This window comes from Papio anubis, chromosome 4 (genome assembly GCF_008728515.1).
Source record: "Papio anubis isolate 15944 chromosome 4, Panubis1.0, whole genome shotgun sequence".
NCBI lineage: Eukaryota > Metazoa > Chordata > Mammalia > Primates > Cercopithecidae > Papio > Papio anubis.
In genome coordinates, this window is record NC_044979.1 from 77,987,200 (window position 1) to 78,010,394 (window position 23,195).

The 23,195-nt window shown below is 45.2% G+C and overlaps 1 protein-coding gene across 9 annotated transcripts in view; it reads right to left on the bottom strand.

Moving 5' to 3' along the window:
* Window positions 1-3,912: 3,912 nt before the first annotated feature.
* ICA1 (islet cell autoantigen 1) overlaps window positions 3,913-23,195 on the bottom strand; it is a 154,844-nt gene continuing 135,561 nt past the window's right edge. For all 9 annotated transcript variants that reach the window (XM_009203339.4, XM_003896272.5, XM_009203335.4 and 6 more), the window contains exons 13-14: window positions 18,838-19,110; window positions 3,913-4,184 (exon numbers count right to left, since the gene is read on the bottom strand). In XM_009203339.4, coding sequence (XP_009201603.1) covers window positions 4,063-4,184; window positions 18,838-19,110 — 395 coding nt within the window. In that variant the 3' untranslated portion in view covers window positions 3,913-4,062. The remainder of the gene's footprint in view (window positions 4,185-18,837; window positions 19,111-23,195) is intronic.

The window sequence follows — 23,195 nt, forward strand, 5'->3', positions numbered from 1 at the left end:
CATGGCACAGGTGGGAGGCGCTTAATAGGGGTTTTTTTTGGGAACCACCGCAGTTATTTAACAACCCTGTTTCATTGCCCTCTTGAAAGACTGGAAAAGCATTTCCTGAAAGTCTTCCACTGGAAACTAGGGTGATTGTCTTGTATTTTCCTGTCTAGCATCCATTTTTTTCTTTCTCTAATAACAGCATCCCAATTCTGCCTTAAGGAACTTTCTCTATTCTTGGTCCTTGAGGGTAAGACTCCAGCTCATGAAAAAAGCTGGGCACGCAGCCCATTTCCCACCACGCCTACTATGGTTTGAATATATACTCCAAAGTTCATGCGTTGGAAACTTGCCATTTCAACAGTATTAAGAGGTGAGGCTTTAAAGAGGTGATTACTCCAAAAAGGGGAATCTCCACCCCTTTCCCAGAAAACTCATGAATAATCCACCCCTTGTTTAGCATATAATCAAGAAATAACTAAGTATACTCAGTCAAGCGGCCCATGCCGCTACTCTGCCTATGGAGTAGCCATTCCTTATTCCTTTACTTTTTATTTATTTATTTATTTATTTATTTTTTGAGATGGAGTTTCGCTCTTTCACCCAGGCTGGAGTGCAATGGAGCAATCATGGCTCACTGCAACCTCCGCCCCTCAAGATTCAAGCAATTTTCCTGCTTCAGCCTCCCAAGTACCTGGGATTACAGGCGCCCCACCATGCCCAGCTAATTTTTTTTAGTAGAGACGGAGTTTCACCATGTTGGCCAGGCTGGTCTCAAACTCCTGACCTCAGGTGATCTGCCCACCTCAGCCTCCCAAAGTGCTGGGATTACAGGCGTGAGCCACTGCACCTGGCCTCCTTTATTAATAAACTTGCTTTCACTTTACTCTATGGACTCGCCCCAAATTCTTTCTTGTGCATGAGGTCCAAGAGCCCTCTCTTGGGGTCTGGATCAGGACCCCTGTCTGGTAATAATAGCACCATGCATAAGCCCTGCTTACAGGCCCACCGATGCCTCGGGCCGCCCAGGGCTGCCAACTCTGAGTAGATCACATCTTTTTAGGAAAAACCACTGACAAAAAGTGATGGTTTGTCCTAAGTTGGTGCATTTCTAATTCTGAAGCTGACGGGTGCTTTTCTCACTTTCCCAGAGCTCAAAAATCAATTTGACATTTCTAAAATTACATTTTGAAGGAAATGAGTCTATAACGTACACCAAGAGCCCATGCCAGCTGGGGAAAGAAGGAAAAAGAATTGTCTCTGCCTCCCTCTCTTAAATTTGTATATTCTTTAAATTTTGGCTGGCGGACAGGGAAGGGAGGCTGGTGGACCACCCCACCTGGATTGGCAGGAAAGCTTTCCAAGAACAGGTGCTCTCTGAATCTCCCCAAAGGGTTCAGCGCAACTGTGATTCAGACCAGGCTCCCATCATGAAATGAAAATGAGGAACAAGTGGGAGTGTACAGGAAGAGGGTATGGTACCTTTGTCTTCTTCATGCCAGGGCCAGTCCTTGGGTGGCTGAGGAGGGTCTGAGAGGTGGGTCTTGGAGGAAGCCCTTTGGCACGGCAGGCACGCAGGCCACTTAAAAGAGAATCAGGCAGCAGCTGCTGCTTCTTAAACTGAAAAGGTGGTCCACGGGCTTTGTGTGAGCCCGGATCAAAACACGCATATCAAAAGGGATCAAGAGGCTGGCCAAGCGGATTGCAGATAGAAAAGGGAATTGAATCTTTCGTTTTTTTAAGGTCAAAAGGGAATTGAATCTTTCGTTTTTTTTAAGGTCAAGAAAATTTGGGGAGAAAATGCCTCCACGTGCAATTCTTTCCTTTTTCTTGTAGCGAAGCCTGTCCAGCTACTACAATCCTCTCCCCTCCACCTACAGAGCAACTTTTAAATGCCACCTGTTAGTATTTAAAGTAATCCATTTGAAATAGATGAACCCCACCTGTGTTGCTGTCCCACCCTTTTCCCCACCAAGCTCTCTGGGCTTCCAGCCTGGACGGAGCGAGTCAGGACCTCCTCCCTCATCTTCTTACTGTGGTTGCAGGGTTTTCACAGCTGCAAATGTGAACCAGGATGAAACTAGGACTGAGTCCACATTCCACACAGGGCAGCTTGACTCCTGTAATCATTAATCCATTGCTGACACAGTGACTGCAGGGTGCTGACTGCTGGGGAGACAGAGATTTGGAGAAACAGGGAGACTGTTCTTTGGGGTCATAGCACCTAGTGGTAGAGGCACATGCATAAAGCACAGTCCTTGTGAGGCCAGGGCAAGCACCATCCTAGTGTTGCTGGACGAGATGGGAGAGAGGCAGGAAGGGAAGGAAGGAACTGATGAAGTGTCAGGGAAAGGTGAGGGCTGGTTCCTCACAGGAGACCTGGGGGTGCACTTGGAGAGGTCCTTGTGGAGCACGTCGGCTCTGGGTATGCTCGGGAAGGGTAGGTGGGGTTGTGATGGCATCCCAGGAGATGTGCACAGCAAACGCACAGGCCCAGGGTGGAGAGCAGAGGCTGGGGGTACAGCAAGGCCTCCTGTGTGAGTGCGGGAAGGCTTATAAGGTGAGGTCCTGGTGCTGAACTCTTCATACCCTCAAAGCCCACCAATGCCAGGTTGAGGAATCTGCTAAATGAGATTCTAACAAAGGAGACCCCCTGGATAGCTTATGGTAGGCCCGGATGTGAGCAGGGTTCCGTGAGCTCTGTAACATGCCCCATTTCACCTGCAGTGCACTTTCCTGTGCAGAGAAAGAACACCTCAACAGTCCCCCATCTCCAGTTCTCCAAGGTGTCTTGTAGGGATGGAGGTGATTGCTGTGGCCAGGCCCTTCCATGAGCCGTTCCTGTGTGTGTGTATTTCAGGAAGTGGCCCCAGGAAGCCCTTTCAGAGCTGGGCACTGAAGCTGCAGGAGTCCAGGAGAGACCTCCTGGCCCAACCAGTCATGGGGAACCATCTCCTGGGGCAGTCTTGGAGTCCACCCCTACTCTGGGCCTCTAGTTCATTGAAAGGGGTATACATGGGCTACCACAGATGTGTGTGGGCCCTCAGCAGGTCACCTGTGACATGCGTGGCAGGGAGAGGTGCCAGCTCTGGGGTCTGTAATAGTGGCAGAGTATCCGAGCTGCCCAAATGTAAAACTGTGGCTCCCACCCGTCTGATCCTTCAAGCCCCGTGTCGTCCTGCCTGCTGCTGCCTTACCTGGGTGGCGCACGGGGTCAAATCAATAGCTTCAAGGCTGCAGTTGGGACCCATCCTTCTCCTCTGTCCCACTCCAGTCCCCACACCCACACCCAGAGCACCTTCCTCAGCACATCACTGAGTCCCCACAACAGACTCCATCAACTTGACTTTGCATGTCAAATATCTTTTCTGTTTAATTAAAAAAAAAAAAAAATTCACAAGGGGCTTCAGAAATACATGCTTTTGAATTCCAGCCACGAAGAGGACAAAAGGAGACAGTGGTATCTGCAAATATGGCTGCTTTCCATAGAAAGATTTGTGCCTTGGCGAGAAGCCCAGCTCCTCTACCTGTGTGAGAACACGTGGCCCACCAGGCACCTGCTATGGGGACAGTGTCTTTGGTTGGCCAGAGCTTCATCCAGAGCTCACTGGAAGGTGGCTTGGCAGGAAGGAATCTTCCTACAGCCCTCCTCCAAGTGGGACAGAGTCTGGGGGCAGAGAAGGAGGCATCTAAGCTTTGATAGTCTCCTGCTGCCTCTGAGGCTTCAGGACACGTCATTCAAACCTACCATCAAAGTAGGCTCCTGATTTCAACTTGGATCTCATGGTAGCCCAGTGACACCGCAGCAGCCATGATGGGATGTAGGCAGGAGAGCGGCGGCCTGGAAACCGCTTCTAGACAATCCTGTATTGTTTAGATCCACATAGAGATACATGAAATCCCTTTAAACCAAATAAGAGTAAATAATTATACCAATATAAACAGGGTCGTTGACCCTTTCATTTTATTAAAATGGCACGTAATTATTAAAACAGCATACTGATCACTTTATACTTCTGCTACCGCCGGGGGAGCTGCTGGGGGCGGCATGTGAGTGCCCTCCCGAAGAGTACAGATTCATGCATTGAGCAATTCGTGTTCTTTATCGGTTTTCCCAACAGCATCAGGATTTGAGAGTGGGTCGAGGTCAGCGAAGAGGCTGAACCAGGCAGTCAGGTCTGAGGCAGCCTTAGCAGGTTCTGGGGAGAGAAGAGGAAACATGAGCAAACCCACCTTCCAAATGGCCGCCTCTGCCATGCGGGATGCAGGCAGGTCCAGGTCATCTTAAAATGCAGGATGTTCAATCAGACAAATCCCTTTGCACTCTGTCTCTGACAACGGTTAGGGAATTCCAACTCCCGTGGCTGGTTGGCCGGTTGGTTAACATTTCCAAACCATGGCCTGAAGCTCTGTGAATAACAAGCTCTTGTGTTAACAAACTCCCACCTGCACCCCAACCCTACTAATGGCCATTGCCCATGAAAAGCTGCTCAAACCCTCAGGCACTGCCACTTCACCACAACCAGGAAATAGCATAGTTATTTCAGAAATCAGACTGAATGGCTGAGAAAGCAAGGGGCTTTCCACTGCCTGCTGGAGGAATCTTTTCAAATCTGCTGGGTCAGGAGAAAGATTATGGCCACTCTTTTTACCCGTCAAAGCAACAGGCCCAAAAGGGTTTGGCGCCCAGGCCTGGCTTCTCCTCTTCTCTCAGGGTCATTGCCTTCTTCAATCCTTTCCTGTCAAAAGGAGGGCCCCGACATGCCTTCCCTTCTCCCAGGGGGTCAATTCCCCTCACTCTTCAGCCTCATTGGAATACTCCCTTCTGCTCTTCCACCTAAACACCTGCCGTAACTTCCTGAATACCACGATCATACAGCCAAATTATTTTCCAGATGAGGAGAACATTCTCAAAAGAGTGCTTCATGCAAGTTATTTCTAAATAAGATGAAGGCTTTGTTTAAAAGACATAAATCATTCCACATGAGAATCTAAGTTCATTGGCTTGGATGACCTGTGCCTTTTTTCTTCTCCAACAGGTGGGAGTGTCAGAAACACGAAGAAAATGTCTCTGATGGGTGATCCTTCTAGCTGAGAGCAGCTAGGAATGTGCTTGCCATCTGGCTGAAAAGAGTCTCAGAAAGTATTGGTAGGACAAGTTGCTAAAAGTGGTTAGTGAGGAGATAGAAGCAATGGGATGATATCAATATAAACAGGGTCTTTGATCCTTTCATCAAAATGGCACTGAAATGCTAAGATAGGGTACTGACCACTTTATACCTCTGATTCCCCTCCCTTTCTCTTTTTGTAAAAAAAAAGTCTTTTGTAGGTATCAATGTATCTACATGTAAAAATCAGTGTATCTATGATAGTGAGAAAACTATATCAAGACTAGTTGGTAATATGCAAGTTATTACTATGTAACATTGAATTCCATGTGCAATTAGCCCTGGAATCACCTGGTTTATCTTGATATGATTATCTGAAACAAGAGAGCTCACTATAGCTTAGTTGGAGGGGGAGTGGGCAGGGTACTGCCTACAAAAAGGGAGTCACTCATCTTGCTTTAGTCGTGAAGAAGGTGGCCCAAGGAAACTGTATGGGGCATGACTGATTTCACTGGATTAGCCTATCTCTATTCTTGCTAGAGGATATCAAAATATCTGAAAGATGACTCCAGTGAAAATATGCTACACGCTTGTTTCCCCTTCCTTCTAACCTCCTCAAGGGTCTTAGGAGGTCCTCCGAGCGTTACCATGGCCTTGCTGTGAGGAGTCAGTGATTATGCTTTGGGACAATCCTCACATTCCCCAGGCAGCCACTGTTGGAGACAAAGCAGGTGCAACTTATTTGCATAACACTTAAAAGAACATCATAGGAACACTTTTTGATGATAATGGAATAGACACTTCCTTTAACTTCCTGTGGCCAACAAGAGAAAGTCAGTGATGACCAAAGAAACAGAGCTAGAGCTGCAAACACAGATGATATCTTCAGTTGAGCAGAGGCTCCCTTGGGGGACCTGTCCCAAAAGGGAACAGATCTCATGAACTTGAAACGACCTCTTTTGACAACTACGAAACCTGGCCCTTTCTGAGGAGCACAAATTAAATGCCCTATTTGGTGGTGGCAATGGTATTTTTGGCTAAAAATAGTAAACCTCAGAGGCCTTTCATACCTTGGTATGTCCAACCAAACTTGGGGACCACCCAATCACATGTAGATATTTGACTCGTTCACATTAGGTACAATTTGATAAAGGGAATTATGAATGAGGACATTAAGCCAGAAAAAGAAGTCAGAATGTAATTTCTGGGATTATGCAAAATTCTCCATCTCACAGCCCTGCTTTGAGCCCTAGAAGTTCAAATGGAAATTAGCAAAGTAGTACAGAAAACGGGTTAGGCCACTGGAAAGGAAGGCAGCTGTCATTTCAGGGAGATAAAATGCTGTTTTTACCTTTCACTGCAGGGCTGTTGTCATTTGGACTGCTTGTCTTTGGTACTGGCCATGGAGTAGGAGGATGACTGACACTGCTCTCTGACCAGCCTAATATTCAAAACCAGAGCATGCCACATCTAGAGAAGAAGTCACATGAACCCACCAGTTGATGGCCATGTTCATGGTTCTCAACCATGGTGGCCTCTGAATAAAAATAAGACATTTCTCCCATGTTCCTCACACTGGAATACATTTGAGGAGACAGGAGATATACATCAACAAACCCAATCCAAAAATATGAAAAATGAAGGAAAAGGTTTGATTCTGAAAACGAAACAAACAATTGCTATGGATAAGGCATCTTAGCTTTTTAGCTTTATTTATGCCCATTTTTCTTCTCAAGCACAATCATTTCATGATCATACCAAAGATTATCAGTGGTGCTCTAAGGAAAGCAGGTGCCTTGTTTTTCTGTCACAAATGGGGAAAAGCTTAAAAAAGAGAACACCATTAAATGAAGCAATAGGACTAGTAACTGCACATTTTCTCAACTTCCAATGTGATCCAGTCCTTTTATTTTCTACATAGCTAATATAAATTGGGAGATTTAATTAATACAGATAAGTAAATGACAGTCCAGTACAAATATATGTGGGGGAAAGAAATCCCTCTTTAACTTTATGCCTCCCCCTTACAATGGTATTTGGCTTGTGATATGGTTAGGCTTTGTGTCCCCACCCAAATCTCACCTTGAATTGTAATCCCATGGTCCCCATAATCCTCACTTGTCAAGGGAGATACCAGGTGGAGGTAACTGAATCATGGGGATGGTTTCCCCCATGCTGTTCTCCTGATAGTGAGTTCTCGTGAGATCTGATGGTTTTAAAAGGAGCTCTCCCCCATTTGCTCCACACTTCTCCTTCCTACCTCCTTGTGAAGAACATGCCTTGCTTCCCCTTCACCTTTGCCATGATTTTAAGTTTCCTGAGGTCTCCCCAGTCATGCTGAACTGTGAATCAATTAAATCTCTTTCCTTTATAAATTATCCAGTCTTGGGCAGTTCTTTATATTAATAGCAGTGTGAAAATGGACTAATACACCTTGTATAACCCAACCACATGTTCTATAATGCCCCTTGTGCCCTGCCTGCCCCAGAATGGTTAAGAGGCATTCAGCACTCCTGTTTTAGGGACAGCAAACCTAGTTCCACACAGCATTTACTGTCTGTCCTGGAGGTTTTGGCATGACTCATATTTAATGCAGAACTTTACCATAAGCTTCTTTGCACCTCTGCTTTCATTCTATATATGCAAGTCCTATCTTCTCAATGAGACAAGAAATTTTTTGTTTTTCAATTTGCTCCAAAATACTTAACACAGCACAGGTAGATGTTTGCTGATTAAGTGGGTTGTTGATTCTCACTATAAAATGTAGACCATCAGAGGATGCATCACTGTTGGGATCATTATGCTTAAAACTGTTATCCTTTTATTGGGATACTCTGGTCACAGTGTTTTTTAAGGAAAAGCTTTGTATCTGATAAGGCCTTCAAGAGAGATCATGTTTGGAAGGCAGAGTTCAGATGGGGCAGTGAAACCAATGTCCAGAGCAAGAATGCCACTCCGTATATGGCACAAAAAGTATAGGATTTAATGCCACTTGTTCACTCTGCCATTCTAAGCTTCAGACTTTCCAGTGGACTTCATTATAGAATTATACTCTATTTCTTAGTTTATATTTTCATCTCATCTCCTAGAGTCCTGAGCCCCTGGAAGCCAGGGACAATGTATTATTCATCTTTATATCCTTTAGTGCACTGAATGCTACACAATGGGTGTTCAAATATATGACTATTACATTAACAGAGTACTCTTTTAAACCATGAGAAGTACACTTCTAAAGCATTATTTTAAGAGATGGCAAAGCAGTACCTGGCACATATTCAGTATTATAATAATATGCACTGGTTGAAGTATTTCAGTTTAGGCAAATGGCACAAACCTCACAAACTTATTTATTAAGACTAACTTAATGAAACAGGTGGCCTGTGACCTATTTATTGACTCTAGAACAATGAAAAAATACGAAGAGTTCTAAAAGGCATTGTTATTCATTGGAAAGGTATTTGAACACATACATAACAGAATTCACAAACAATCAAAAGCACTAGACTTGGAGGGAGCTATCTGGGACCGCAGAAATGTTCTAACACTGGACTGTGGTGAAGGCTGCACAATATAAAGTTACCAGAAATCCTTGAGCTGTTCTCTTACAATGGGTGAATTTTTGGCATATAAATTATACGGCAATAAAACAGTTTTTTAAAATGACCAGTATTTAGTGTAATCCAGGAATAACATAACCTCCCTGGTTCCTAGAAAATTGGCCCCTGACCATTTTCCTTCTAGACTCAAATCACATAAAACAGTGGTAAATGTGGAAAGTTACAGTTGTGGTTGCTGTGTGTGCCAAATAATGCCGATCATACTGAATGTAACTGGTAACTGTCACCGTTTCCTGCAATCCTTCTCTAACACTAAGTGTACCCAAGACCCACCTGTCCTCCAGAGCCCATGCCACCCTTCCCCTAACCCCTGCAGCTTGCCCTCAGTCTCTCAGAGCCATGGTTCTCACAATGTGTGTCCTCAACAGAGGCATGGGCATCACCTATGTGCTGGTTAGAAATTCAAGTTCATGAGCCATTGCTGACCTACTGAATCAGAATCCCTGCAAGTAGAGCCCAGGAAATGATGTTAGCAACCACTCAGTGATTGTTATGTAAGTAAAAGTTCGGGAAGCACTTCCTTAGCTGGTCGCTGAGGCTGCCTAAGTCACCATTTGGATTAGAATCACAGGATGCCTTTCGGGCCAGTGTGAGGACTAGGAGAGAGGTACTCCTAAGAATCAGAGGGGCCCACTTCAGGACTCCACACCCCCAGGCAGCTGACTCCAAATCTTGCAGCTTTATGCTCTTCAATCCTATTGTCCTCGGACAGAGTTCCTGGAGGGCCCACACTTCAGAGAGAACTGGAACTGACTCAGAAAAGCCGGGGGGAGTAGAGAAGTCAACCCCTCCCTGATCCCTGTATGCTATGTGACACAGTGGGAACTCAAACAAGGTAATTCTTCCCATTTCAAAAATACGCATGACACTCAGCTGCAGAGAACACTGGAAAAAAGAGGCAGACTCGAAGCATTGTATTTTTCAAAGTATCACATGAACACATTCCTAAAAGGAGGCAGAAATCAATTTATACGTCAAAATGGAGCTCACTTCCCATCATGTAATGTGCGTGTTCTTGAAAAGCTATAAATAAGTGAAACATCTGTGTATCAAGTCATGCTTTAAAAGAACCCAGAGGCCGGGTGTGGTGGCTCATGTCTGTAATCCCAGCACTTTGGGAAGCCAAAGCAGACGGATCACTTGAGGTCAGGAGTTCAAGACTAGCCCGGCCAACATGGTGAAACCCTGTCTCTACTAAAAATACAAAAATTAGCCAGGTGTGGTGGCAGGCACCTGTAATCCCAGCTACTCAGGAGGCTGAGGCAGGAGAATCACTTGAACCCGGGAGGCAGAGGTTGCAGTGAGCTGAGATCGCGCCACTGTGCTCCAGCCTGGGTGACAGGGTGAGAATGCATCTCAAAGATAAAAAAATAAATAAGAGGACCCAGGAATACAAATTATATTTTCAAACATGTGATTTAAAAGATGATAATGGCAGATTCCTTTATAGACAAAACAGATATCTTCTACTTGAATTCCTTTGTAAGTATGGATTTTTAAATAATGTTCACCTGAAGCACTCAGGAACCATACAATGAACACCTAGAATCCATGGATTTGGCGGCTTCTCTGCAGCAGAGGCTGTGAAGATCATAAAGCCTGAAGACATCCCCTCTTTGGGAGCTAAGATGATGGGAACAGTACACCTCAGAGTGTTCACAAACACACACAGGGCATCATTACTCCCTTTCCCCATGGTGTGAAGCAGAAACGACAGCCAGTTTGCCAAGTCACATTCTTTTCTCAGAACAGTTATTAAGCATCAGTCTAACAATTCGACTACATGAGCATGAAGAGATAAAATAGTATGTCTATGACACCAACTATTTATGGAAAAAAAAGCAAATACTAAGCTCAGCTACAGTTTCAACCTCATTCATATCACTTTGGAAATTATTTAGGAGAAGGGTGCAATGAGGGTAATTACAGATTGAATGCCAAGCCAGATTTCAAATGTCTTGGCTTCTGTCAGGAAAAAATGCTATTTAAAGAGAACTTAGTGTTGCTAATATTCCCATAATTGCCATCAACTGTTCTCTAGCTGGTGTGAGTTGGCTGAGGCATTTTTAACATGAAGGTGTGGCTAGAAAGATGTCAGCCCATCTCACAGTAGTTCTGTCAGGAGAGGGGTGGTGAAGAGTGAGCGACCAGGGCAGTGAGTTCTGTGAACACTGGCTTTCAGGATCCTTTGATATGTCAAATGTGCTACCTATTTGCAGGAAACATATAAAATTTTCTTAGAGCAACGCTGCCCCCCTTACTCACGTAAAGGAAAACCTAAATCAGCCAAGCATAAGGCTGGCCAGCTAGAGCAGCAAGTGAAGCCAAAGGACACCGCCCAGAGCTGTGCTTTGCCATGGGTGTCATTTACCAGCTGGGAGAGCCGAAGACCTGGGCTGGGCGGGGATCACAGCCTGGAGAGCTCTGCTTGGGGCTGCCTGTGAAGGGGAGAGTGGGAACACCACAACCACGTGGCCAAGCACCACCCTGATACCCACAGTTCCCCATCAGGCCTAGTTTCCATACCTGCAAGGGGGAGATAAAATGTCCTGCCTCATTTGGGGGTTGTTTGGATAAAACGGGATCTTGTAGATGAAACCAGGTAGGAGAGAGGCTAGAGAGCAGGCCCTCAGTAAACCTAAGCTGAATCTGGGAGTTTGTAAGCTAAGTAGACAAGTAGATGACAGGAGTAACCCCTGAGGGAACCATCTTCAAGGGTTCCCATTTTAGGACTGGTTTCTTTTCATCTAGTGTCATTTGTCAGTTGTACTCTCCCCCACTTCTTGCCTGACATCCATCCATCCATCCAGCCAGCCAGCCAGCCAGCCAGCCAGCAAGTACTTTTGTACATTTACCGTATTCCAGGCACTGAGCTGTGTTCTGGAAATACGATGGTGAGCAACATAAATATGGGCCCTGTTCCCATGACGACCTCGAGCGAGAGACAGAAAATGGAATCAGAATGAGATCCTGTCATTTGCAACAACATGGATGGAACTGGAAGACATTATGTTAAGTGAACTAAGCCAGGCACAGAAAGACAAACTTTGCATGTTCTTACTCATTTGTGGGAGCTAAAAATTAAAACAATTCAATTCATGGAAATAGAAAGTAGAATGATGGTTACCAGAGGCTGGAAAGGGTGGTAGGGGTGGGGGTAGTAGGGATGGTTAGCGGGTACAAAAATCTAGGTAGATAGAATAAATGTGATCTAGCATTTGATAGCATGACAGGGTGACTGCACTCAACAATAATTTATAGCACATTTAAAAATAGCCCAAAGAGTTTAATTGAAATGTGTGTAACACAAATAAATGAGAAATGCTTGAGGTGATGAACACCCCATTTACCCTGATGTGATTATTACACATTGCATGCCTGTATCAAAATATCTCACATACCCTACAAATACATACATCTACTATTCCCATAGAAATTAAAAGTTAAAATAAAGTGAATCAATTTTACAATAAAGGTAAGGGGAGAGGAATGATTAAGTACCGGTTGTCATGGACGTGGGGAGCAGAAACACCCTGGCTGCTCAGGCGGGGGGACTCAAGGAAGGCTCCTCAGTGAGATGACATTGGAGCTGAGATGCTGAAGGATGAGAAGTTAGCCAGGTAAGACAAGCAGCATGCTGCAGAGGTGAGTGGCATGCTCTAAGGAGAAGGGAGAGCATGTGCCAAGACCCCATGGTGGGGACAGACGGGTGCACTGAAGCTTGATATGGCTGGAGTCAGGCGTACTGATAGCACACACAGTTCTCCAGGGAAGCAATGCCACGAAGACAGCTAAGCAAAGATGTGGGAGGTGTGGACAGTGAGGAGACAGTCATGTCCTAAAGGACCTTATAAGCCATGCTGAGGAGTTTAGACCTTATTCAAATGGTGGAACAACTGCAACAACTAAGCAGGTCACAAGGCCTTTCTGGGGCTCCTTGATTCCCTGATCTATAAAACGGGTGTGGAGTAGATCAAAGTTCCTTCTGTGGACTAAATTCTGCGGAGCTCCAAGGCCTGCAAATGCCCCTCAGCAGGCATAGGAAGGCTGCACTTTGGTGGAACTCAGTTCCATTGCCTTGTGCTAAGAGTGCCTGCTCTGCATTCAAACTAAAAATATACCCCATGGTCTTTTCCTTCACATGATTCTGAGTACTGGGAATGTCAGTTACCTGGAGGCAGGCTAAGCCAGGAATGGCAGGAGGTGAGCACTGTTTGATGAAAGGTGAAATGGAGATAACCCGAAGCCTGACATTATATTAGCCTTAAATGGAAATCCACCCAGATGGCAACGGCATCTCAGAATTCGGTAAAACAAAAGAACACCGTGAAGGAACACAAGGCTGTATGTTTTTGGGAATTTGGAACAAGATTCCTAACTTTGGTTTGCAGAGTCCTAAATTAAAAGATGTCCTGATGCGTTTATTTTGAGCCACTGGTAATCTTTCTAGTATCAGTGTCTACTTCTAAATTTTGGAAACGGGTAGAGAATTGAGAACATCGACTCTAAGGGCCTCTCAGCATCGCCTGTCTCCAGCTCAGGTGGCCTCTTTAGCTGGCTCTCCTCCTACTCACACACAGAGGCCTCGGGAAGGCACAATTTTCTCATCACTGCATGACACAGGAACCCCCACCCCCTATCATGCTGATAACTTCAGTCACTCTTAGAAATCCCAGCTAAAATTAACTTCATCTTCTCATTTTCAGCACAACTTAATTCTACATGCATTCCTTTGTTTCGGACTCTTAGAGCTTAAAGTAGGAGGAAAAGAAGATGTCAGTGTTCTCCAAATCCCCCTTCCTCTCCGTTTCCCCAGGGGACTGGGGACAGAACGAGGAGAGAGGTCAAAGAAGAGAGGTAGAGAGGTAGAAAAGCAGGGGAGAATCCAGGGAGACGACAGAGGAGGAAACTGAAGAGATGAAGGAGGAAGAAGACGGGGAAATGTGGATTGTGAGATGGGTTAAGGGAGCTGGGGAGGTGGCCCAGAGCTTGCAGTTCAGTCCTGGTGCCTGTCCCTGAGGACTCGGTGCCCCAGTCTCTCACAGCCAGCCAGGACAACCTGAGACTCAGCAGGGTTGTGCCAGAGTGAATGTGGCTGCTGGCACATAGGAACATGATTTCCTAGGACAATCTCAATTTCAAATATTCTACTCTGCAGCATCATTCAATTTTGTGTGGACTTAGCCTCTGTCTCCCACACCCATTCCTCCTTTATGGCTCCCCAAATGTCTCCATCCCTGTGTGCGACCAGGATGCCCAGGCCAGGGTGTCATTACAAATTCTGCCCCTCTGACGGCTTCCAAAGAGATGCCTGAAGAGCCCCACTGGGAAATCCCTTTTGCTATCAGAGACTGTACTGAGAGGCATGGTAAAAGGCATGGATTCTGGAGTCAGGCTGCCTGGGCTCAAAATCTGGCCTGCCCATTAACAGGAGTGTGATCTGGGGCACATCACTTAACCACTGTTCCTCACTTTCCCAGGCAATAAAACGGGTAATAGTAGCTGGCTGGGAAGGGTGCGGTGAGGATTAAAGTTCATCCATGTGAAAAGCACACAGGACAGTTCTTGGCACATAGCACGTGTCACACCGAGTGCTGGCTGTTATTTTACCATCTACAAATTGTAGATTCACTGAATCATATAATTTTAGACCTCCGCATCTCTGCAGTAGGAACTAACCGAGGGGTAAGAAGATAACACAGGGATAAGAAGCTAAGTCCATGACCTCATTTTACAGATAAGAGGTAAAGGCCCAGAGAACTGAAGGGGCCTGACCACCAGCTTCAGAGTGAGGAGGGGCGGGGGGGATTGTAAGATAAAACCCAGGCTCTGAACTCCTCCCCGGTGTTTCACTAAGCCAGGATGCCAAATAGTCTTTATATTTTTTTGATACAGGGTCTCACTGTGTTGCCCAGGCCAGAGTGCAGTGGCATGATCAGAGCTCACTGAAACCTCCACCTTCCAGGCTCAAGCAATCCTCTCACCGCAGCCCCCCAAGTAGCTAGGACTAGAGGCATGCGCCAGCATGCTCAGCTACTTAAAAAGAAATTTTTTTATGTTTTACTTTTTGTAGAGATGGCGACTCACTATATTGCCCAGGATGGTCTCAAACTTCTGGCCTCAAGCAATCCTCCTGCCTCAGCCTTCCAAAGTGCTAGGATTACAGGTGTGAGCCACAGTACTTGGCCAACCCAGTGAGATTTTCTACTCTGTGTTTAGTTTGACTACTTAGTCATTTAAGTGGTTTATTGAAATAGGTCTTTGAGATTATCTGGTTGATCACGGGAAGCAGTTTCAATATAGGGTGGCCAATGTTGAATAATAATTATTAAACTATTATATATAACTATTCATGTGCATAGGTAGATTTTTTTTTTTTTTTTTAATAGACAGAGTCTCCTTCTATTGCCCAGGCTGGAGTGCAGTGGTGTGATCTCTGCTCACTCTGCTTCTCGGGTTCAAGTGATTCTCTCGCCTCAGCCTCTCGAGTAGCTGGGACTACAGGCGCGTGCCACCACTCCCAGCTAATTTTTGTATTTTCAGTAGAGACAGGGTTTCACCATGTTGGCCAGGATGGTCTAGACCTCTTGACCTCATGATCCGCCCGCTTTGGCCTCCCAAAGTGCTGGGATTTCAGGCGTGAGCCACCATGCCCAGCCATGTACAGGTAGATTTTCTAGGCCATGGATGCAGTGAAAAAAAAAATCTCAAGTTAACATTCATCCTTTCCTCTTTTTGAGGGGACTGAGGGTCCTGATAGAAACATAGAAGGCAAAATTTGACAATAGGATCAGTTATGGAAGCAGAATGTCCATCCTTCATTTGTAACAAACATGTGTTGAAGGATCAAGGATCCCTGAACTGGGAGCAGCTGCTGGGAATCTGTAAGTGTGGCAGAAGCTGAATGGGCTGCTTATTTCAACCACCTAGGTTTGGCATTTTTCCCTCCTATCATTTCAATTCTGTAGGTATTCAATTGGCAGCTGTTTGCATGCAAAGGAAATAGTACAGTAGTTACAAGTTAACTCAGCTTTTTTTTTTTTTTTTTTTTTTAGAGACAGAATCTCACTCACTCTGTCACCCAGACTGGAGTGTAGTGGCATGATCTCAGCTCACTGCAACTTCTGCCTCCTAGGTTCAAATGATTCTCCTGCCTCAGCCTCCTGAGTAGCTGGACCTACAGGTGTGCACCACCATACCCAGCTAATTTTTGTATTTTTAGTAGAGACAGGATTTCACCATGTTGGCCCGGCTGCTCTCAAACTCCTGACCTCAAGCCATCTGCCCACCTTGGCCTCCTAAAGTGCTGGGATTACAGGCGTGAGCCACTGTGCCTGGGTGGTAACTCCTTTCATACTGACCTTGATAGAATCCCAGCAGAGGAAATAAAACTTTTAGCGGACAGAATGACCCTTTTAAATAGGAAATCAGATCATGTTACTCTGTGGCTCAACATGCTGTGATGGCTCCCAGTTTTACTCGGGCTGAAAAAAGGTCTAAGTTCTTCCAACAGCTATGAGTCCCTGTATGGCCTGGCCTCCGCCTCTGCATCCTCTGAGCACCCCTCCCCCTTGCTTAGTTGGCTCCAGCCAAGTGCCCTTCCTGAAGACCCTTCACTGTACCAGGCATGTCCTCACCTTAGGCATTGGCACAGGTTGTTCCGTCTGCCCAGAGCTCCACATGGTTCATTCTCACCTCCTGCAAGTCTCTGCTCAGATCTCATCTTCCCAGTAAGAACCTATTCAGTTGTGCAGCCTGACCTACTACCCTGACAGTCCCAACACTCCATTATCCCCAGGCTCTACTTTTTCCTTTTCTCCCTAACATTGATCACTTTCTAGCCTACTGTGCGATTTGCTTATTATTATGCTTATTATTCTCTGCCTATCTGCATCCTGTTACAGTGTGAGTTCCAGGACAGCAGACAGCCTTGTCTGTTTTGTCCTCAGCTGAATTCCCAGCCCCTGGCACACAGTGGGGCCCAGTAAATATTTGTTGAATGAATGAGAGACTTGCTAAAGTGCTAGTAGGATGGCAACCTCAAATGAGATTTTGTTGGCCTGAGTAACAAATGGCCTCCCTTTGCAGTTCCTGTTTCTCTTTCCGTAGCATGAGCTTGTGTTTCTCTCTCCCTCTCAGAACACCTCCCTCCTTAGACCTCAATGTGGTTTGGTGCCTTTCCCATGTATATGGGGCAAGGCTGAAGTGCAATTCCCGGTGGCCGCTGCCCTTGTCATAGCTCTCAGGCATCGTCTGGCAGCCCCACTGTGGGCACTGAGATGAGCCTCTCTCGCTTTGCCTGCTCAGGAAGTGGGCGTGGAGCTCTGACTTCTTGGCTGTCTGCGGATGTGTGTGCATGGGCTCTTACAATGACTGACACTCAGTCACCCTGGCTAGGCAGGACAATAGTCCCAGCCATTCCCTCTGGGTAGTAGGGGCTCTTGTGTTTCCAAAGCTGAGGATCTGAGTGAGGTTCGTTCTGCAACACACCTCAGTAGCCCTAAGATATCACTTGAGGATCTGGGCTCTGCCTTGACTCTCTCAGGGCTTGTTAGCACCTCCACCACAGGTGGGTGGGGATGAAACTCTAGTCAGTTGGCAGCCTTATTCATCTGCAGCTCCCGTGAATGAGGTGGTGAAACCTGGGGTGAAACTCAGGGTGGAGAAACATTTTTGGATTTCATTTATCCCTGCTCTCTCTACCTCCATTACTGCAAATAAATGAAATGGCTACGAAACAAGACAAAAAAAAGGAAGATAAAAGGAGTCATGTATTTCATTTAAAAAAAAAAAAAGAGACCTTTTTTTGGTCTTGCCCACCAACTCTTGTGTCCATGATCTCATCTCCAAAGACCTGAGGTTTTAATAGCCCATAATTACTTAATCGTTCCAGCTTTACCGTTTTGTTCTTAGCTTTAAGTGCCAGATAAACATGTTGTTTATTAGGGAGACAGCCTAAATTCATAGAAAAACCAAAAGAGTTTGAGAATTTCTTAAGTGATTCCTGTTTTACAATTAAAGTCACATGAAAGAAGGAAAAAGTGTTGAAATACTAAAAAATGGTTTCCTTTGTGTGTTTAGAAACTCAAACTTAAAAATTTGAATTTCAACCTGAGTTTCAGACTTGGCCCTGTAAACCAATGTGTTCCAGTGCTAGCAATTCTCAGCCAGCACTTGTTGGTGTACCTTGAACCCTTACTGATGTTGACAACCCCCCCCCCCAGCATTTTTTTTTCCAGAGAGTCTCACTGTGTTGCCCAGGCTGGAGTAGAGTGGCACGATCTTGGCTTATTACAATCTTTGCCTCCTGGGTTCAAGCGATTCTCTTGCCTCAGCCTCCTGAGTAACTGGGATTTGGGAGTACAGGCATGTGCCATCATGCCTGGCTTTTTTTTTTTTTTTTTTTTTTTTGTACTTTTAGTAGAGACGGGCTTCCACCATTGTTGGCCAGGCTGCTTGCTCTCGAACTCCTGACCTCAAGTGATCCACTCACCTTGGCCTCCCAAAGTGCTGGGATTACAGGCATGAGCCACCATGCCTGGCCTGACAAACCACTTCTGATCAGTGTGGAGACTCTTATTTTTTCTGTGGCTGAGGAGGTACTGTTTGGCCCTGTGTTTCGGGCAGAACCACAAGAGCGGAGCTAGTTGGGGGTCCTCAGGGGAGAGGTGGATCAGAACAGAAGGGGAGCAGAAGTGCAAGATAAAACTTAATCTGCAAAAACAGTGAAGAAGCCCCGTGCAATGTCAGTCAGCACCCAGGAAGAGGGCATGCTTATGGGAACGTGGAGAACTCAGGGTGGAGTGGCCAAGTCAACAGGGCCTTGACCATGAAAGCAGTTTGATCCTCTCAAGTATGCCACAAGTCGTCTAAAATCCAAGGATGACAATATGATTTAGAACCACTCCTCTAACCTTTGATGTTAACACAGGGGGAGAATTATGAAAAGGAATGTATTTTAAACCCTGCAACATAAAGTTGGAATGTGATTCTGAGTCTCCAGTTTAAAAGTCAATAAAAATAGAGAAAACATTAAAAAACACAAAGAAGGAAGAAATGTGCTTTTGGATTGAAAATAAAAAGAATGAACAAACAAAAAACCCCATTTCGATCCCCACCATACCTACCTTGTAGCGAGGCCTGTAAGTCTTTCATATTTTGGTCTAAAAGCTGCGAAGGAAGGAAACCTGAGCCTGTCTGGGGCTTGGGGTCTGGCTCTCCCAGGGCCATAGTGGGCGCTGCTGGCTCCTTCACTTGGCCGTCCCCAAACACAGCGGCCCACTCTTTGCTGAACTCGCCCTCTTCCAGGGAGGAAGCATTGAAGATCTCACTCAACAGCAGCAGGTCATCTTTGTCAGCACCTTCGGGTTCCGGGGTCCCTGCCACTGGTCCCAGGCAAGCTGATTGAAGTAACAGAGAACAAAACATCACCACGGAGGGCTCAAGCCCTCAGGAATCAATGCTGTGGGGGCTGCGAAGGGGGAGACTGGGTGATGGCTGGATTTAAGAAAAAGGTCATCAAAATATAAGTTCATGCCATTATTATAGTCTCTCTTAAGAGTTTATAGAATTAAATTTCTAATCCCATGTTCCCTTGTCCCCTGTCCTCCAAAGCAAGTTCAGTTTCTGGGCATCAGACTCTAGGGTTTTGCTTTTTCTTTAATATAAAAGCAAATTTGCCAAAACATTTCTCAGATATGAAACAAAGCCAAGATTGAAAACGTGTTGGAGATCTTAGTTCCTTGTTTGTATAGCTTCCCAAATCTTCCCACGCAAGCCCTCAATACACATTGCCTGGCTGGAACAGCAACACACCATGTGGCAGCCTGTCCTACCACCCAGGATGGGGAAAGAACCTTCACCACTCCCTGGTCCAGGGCACGACAGGGAAGGGGAGGATGTCCAGAAGCTCAACAATGCCCAAGAGAGGCATCCTTACTTCCTTCCCACTTTGCTGAAACTCCATTGCATGAAGCAAAGGAAAAGTGGGTCTGGTTTGCCTGAGTACCTTTTGCAGCAATAAAATAAAAGGGAAAGAGGCTGCGGGTCAGGGAGCTTCACAGGCTAGAGACACAGTTCTGGGGGAGTTGAAGTGAGCACCAGATCAGAGGCGAAGCCTCAGGTCCACCCCTTCCCTGCTGTGTGACTTCAGTAAAACCCTTAGACACCCTTGAGTCTCTGTTTGCTCATCCATAAGGTTATCATGTTAATAAGGGCCACCTTGGTGTTGTCAGGAAGACCAAAAGAAATACACCTTAAACCTAACTGCCTTTTCAGAAGGAAGGCCTTAAAGAAGACAGCCATCCTTACATTACGAACATTGGCAGAATACTGAATATTGAATACAAGCAGCATTACTATCAGAAATCTTACACCAAGTCCTTTCATTGGGTTTATTACATATTTTGAGAACCAAAGACAGATAGTATTATCAACTGTGGCTTTGTGGTGGTATCTAATTGCCACTTGGAAACTATAAACATTTTTGTTGTTAATTCATAAAGAGAAGAAAAAAATCATATTTTTTTTTCTAAGCCATGCTGCAATTCTGATATGGTCATATTAAATGAGATGACCAGGTTTTCTTCAAATATATAAGATAATTAGTAAGTAAAGCCTTTTTTTTTTTTTTTTTTAAGTTCTCTGTGTTGGCTTTACTGGATCTATTTTCAATCACACTTTACATAAAGATCTAAAGATGAAGGGGATTTCTGATGTGCTGAGCAGACAGGCTATAAATCAGGGAGGGGAAGAATCTAGTCACTCTCATGTCACTGTGGTTTAAAAATAGTGGCAAAACATCATTTTAGTCGGACAACTGTCTAATGTAAGCATTCTTATTGTTTGTCTTATCACAGAAATTCTCACTAAGACATAGCCTGTAGGTGTTGTGGGTGAGAAGATGGGGAAAATGGCATTTTAAACAGGCTTCTGAGACAGTGTGATATTAACAGGGCTGTTCAGGAACCACTTGAGCCTGCACGTGGTGGGCGAGGCAGGACTGTAAGGTCAGGCAGGTGGCCCACCTGTGTTGATGAAGGCAGGAGCTAAAGGAAAGGAAAGCAACCTTCGCAGCTCAGGATGCATCCATCAACACCTGTATCTATGCATGCTCCCCTCCCCAGCATCACCCTTTTAATGATTATTAACATTACAAAACTCTACACTTCCTACTTTCAGGTGGGACTGGAATGCCCAAACCCTTTCTTACAGTTTACTTTTTGCCCTGACTGAAACCAGATAATTACTGAACCAAACCTGTTTTATTGAAACCAAGTCAAGTCAATGTGTAGACCCTGGAGAAGCAGATAATTTCAAATGCACCTTGGAAATGACGTATGTTCCTCCTACAGTTGCTTTGTACAGCCCTCCACTAAGTCAAATCCTAGATGTCTGTCCAGGGAAGATCATTACTAACATTAGCAACAACAAATAATAAACTGTAAGCCTTCTAAAAATAACCACAGACTGTAACAGCTCCATCTTTGTTTTTATTGTTTAGGTTTTGTGCTATGGTGTTTATAATGGACTTTGGTGGTTTTTGCTAACTCAGCATCCCTTCCCTCTGCTTCTTCAGTCTTCCCTTTGGGAAAATGCCTTCTCCATGTGATCCTGGTGAGATGCCACTGGAAACGACTCATTACCCTCCACCCCAGTGAATGAGTGGCAAGGCTGGCCAGAGTCCTCCATCCCCTAGGCCGTGGTGACTGGCTCAGGGGTGGACACATGTCAGACACCTCCCTGAATTTGGTATATAGAAACTTAATGGAAGAGGGCCTCCCTTTCTTTGGGATTCCAATCTCTAAAGATGCAAATTTCAGGCTTCCAGTGATAATGAAGTCAACACATAGAGGGAAACAGCCTGAAGAGGTGGAGAGAGACAAAACTGTCTAAGCCCCTGGATCCAGCCTTGCTTGAAGCCAATCCACAATTGAGTGTCCCCACTACATGGATCAATACATTCTTTTTTGTTTTTAAAAATTTAAACCTAAACTATTTCAAATAGGGTTTTTCTATCACTTGCAATCAGAAAACTTTTTATTAATACCATATCCTATTCAACTCAAACTTTTTAGTGACCAAAAAGAGAAAAGGACCCTTGGTGAGGATATTGCCCACAGCCAGTTCTAAATACAGATTCTGCCTACACTGAGGTCTACTACTGAATTTAGCCTTTTATTTAGCTTCCTGGTTATTCAACAGTTAACAGGCTACATAGTGCACATTTTTCTCTTTTAAGAGAACTCACCACTTAGCTAAAAGCAATGAAACTGGCACTGACTTGAACCATAAAATACAAAAACCTCCCAATTATTGTACTGATAATTAAGATGCTTAAAATTATTACACATATCTCATAAGAAAAATCTAATTACAAGTAGAAAAGGACAGGTTCAGGTCTGTAACCACACAAGTTGAGACTTGAGAAATAACTCTATAGTCAGTTGGCTTTTGAGAATCATGCTGTCATTTTCTTTGAAAAAAATTCAAGTCAACAGAGAGAAAATGGAGACACATGCAGAGATGTGATAAGCTCTTCGGGAGAAACTCTAGTAAGAAACTCCCAACTGGAGTCAGGGCTTCCACCCATGCAGACGTGGATTGCTTCTGGGTTATGGTGCCCCACTCCTGCTTTTGTCTTAAAGGATGAACAAGGGCTGAGGATCTCTCAGGTGCCAAACCCACAGATGCTACTCCAAGCTCCCTTCACTCTCTTGCAGGCTCTTAAGTCTCCAGGTTTACTTTCTTATCAGATAACCCAACCACAGACACTGCTGCAAAAATAAGAGCCAACAGACATGACGTACTCACATCCTCACCTGTCTCCAACTCCATGAACTTGCAGGCATTGCCTCTCCTTTCTAACATGAGCCCTCTCTGTACCCTCCCCTTCTTCCTCAAGCCTGCTGTGTTCCCACCATTATTCAGATCCAGCATCTTTAGTCTTTCATTCTCCAATGCTTCCTTCCCCTAGCCACAGGAGATGTGTGCCTATCTCAACAATAATCAGCCTTCACTTGATGTTGCTCTCCACCGTCCCCTCGCACTTTCAAGTTACTGTTCTGGTTTCTTCTTCCTTCTACAACCACATATTCTACTTTGGCTCTACTCTTTTCTCAGCTGCTTGTAATTAAGTTCCTGCCCCCACCCTACACTGAAGTAGCTCTCTTGAAGGTCAGCAGTGAGATCCTCATTGCCAATTCCAATGCTCTTTTCCCAAGCCTTGACCTGTACAGCATCATTTGTACCACTGCCTGGCCTGGAAATGCTGCCATCTCCTGGGAGTTCCCATGAGGCGGCTCTCTTGGATGACCGCCATCTCCCTGACAGTACCTTCTCCACTGCCTCCTCCTACTCTGGCTGCCCTTAAGGTTTCATCCCAAACCATCATACCTTCCCTACATTCTCTATAGAAGATCTTTCCTATTCTTAGGGTTCCAACGTCACCTCAGAAGGTTCTCCAATCTCTACCTCCAATTCCAAG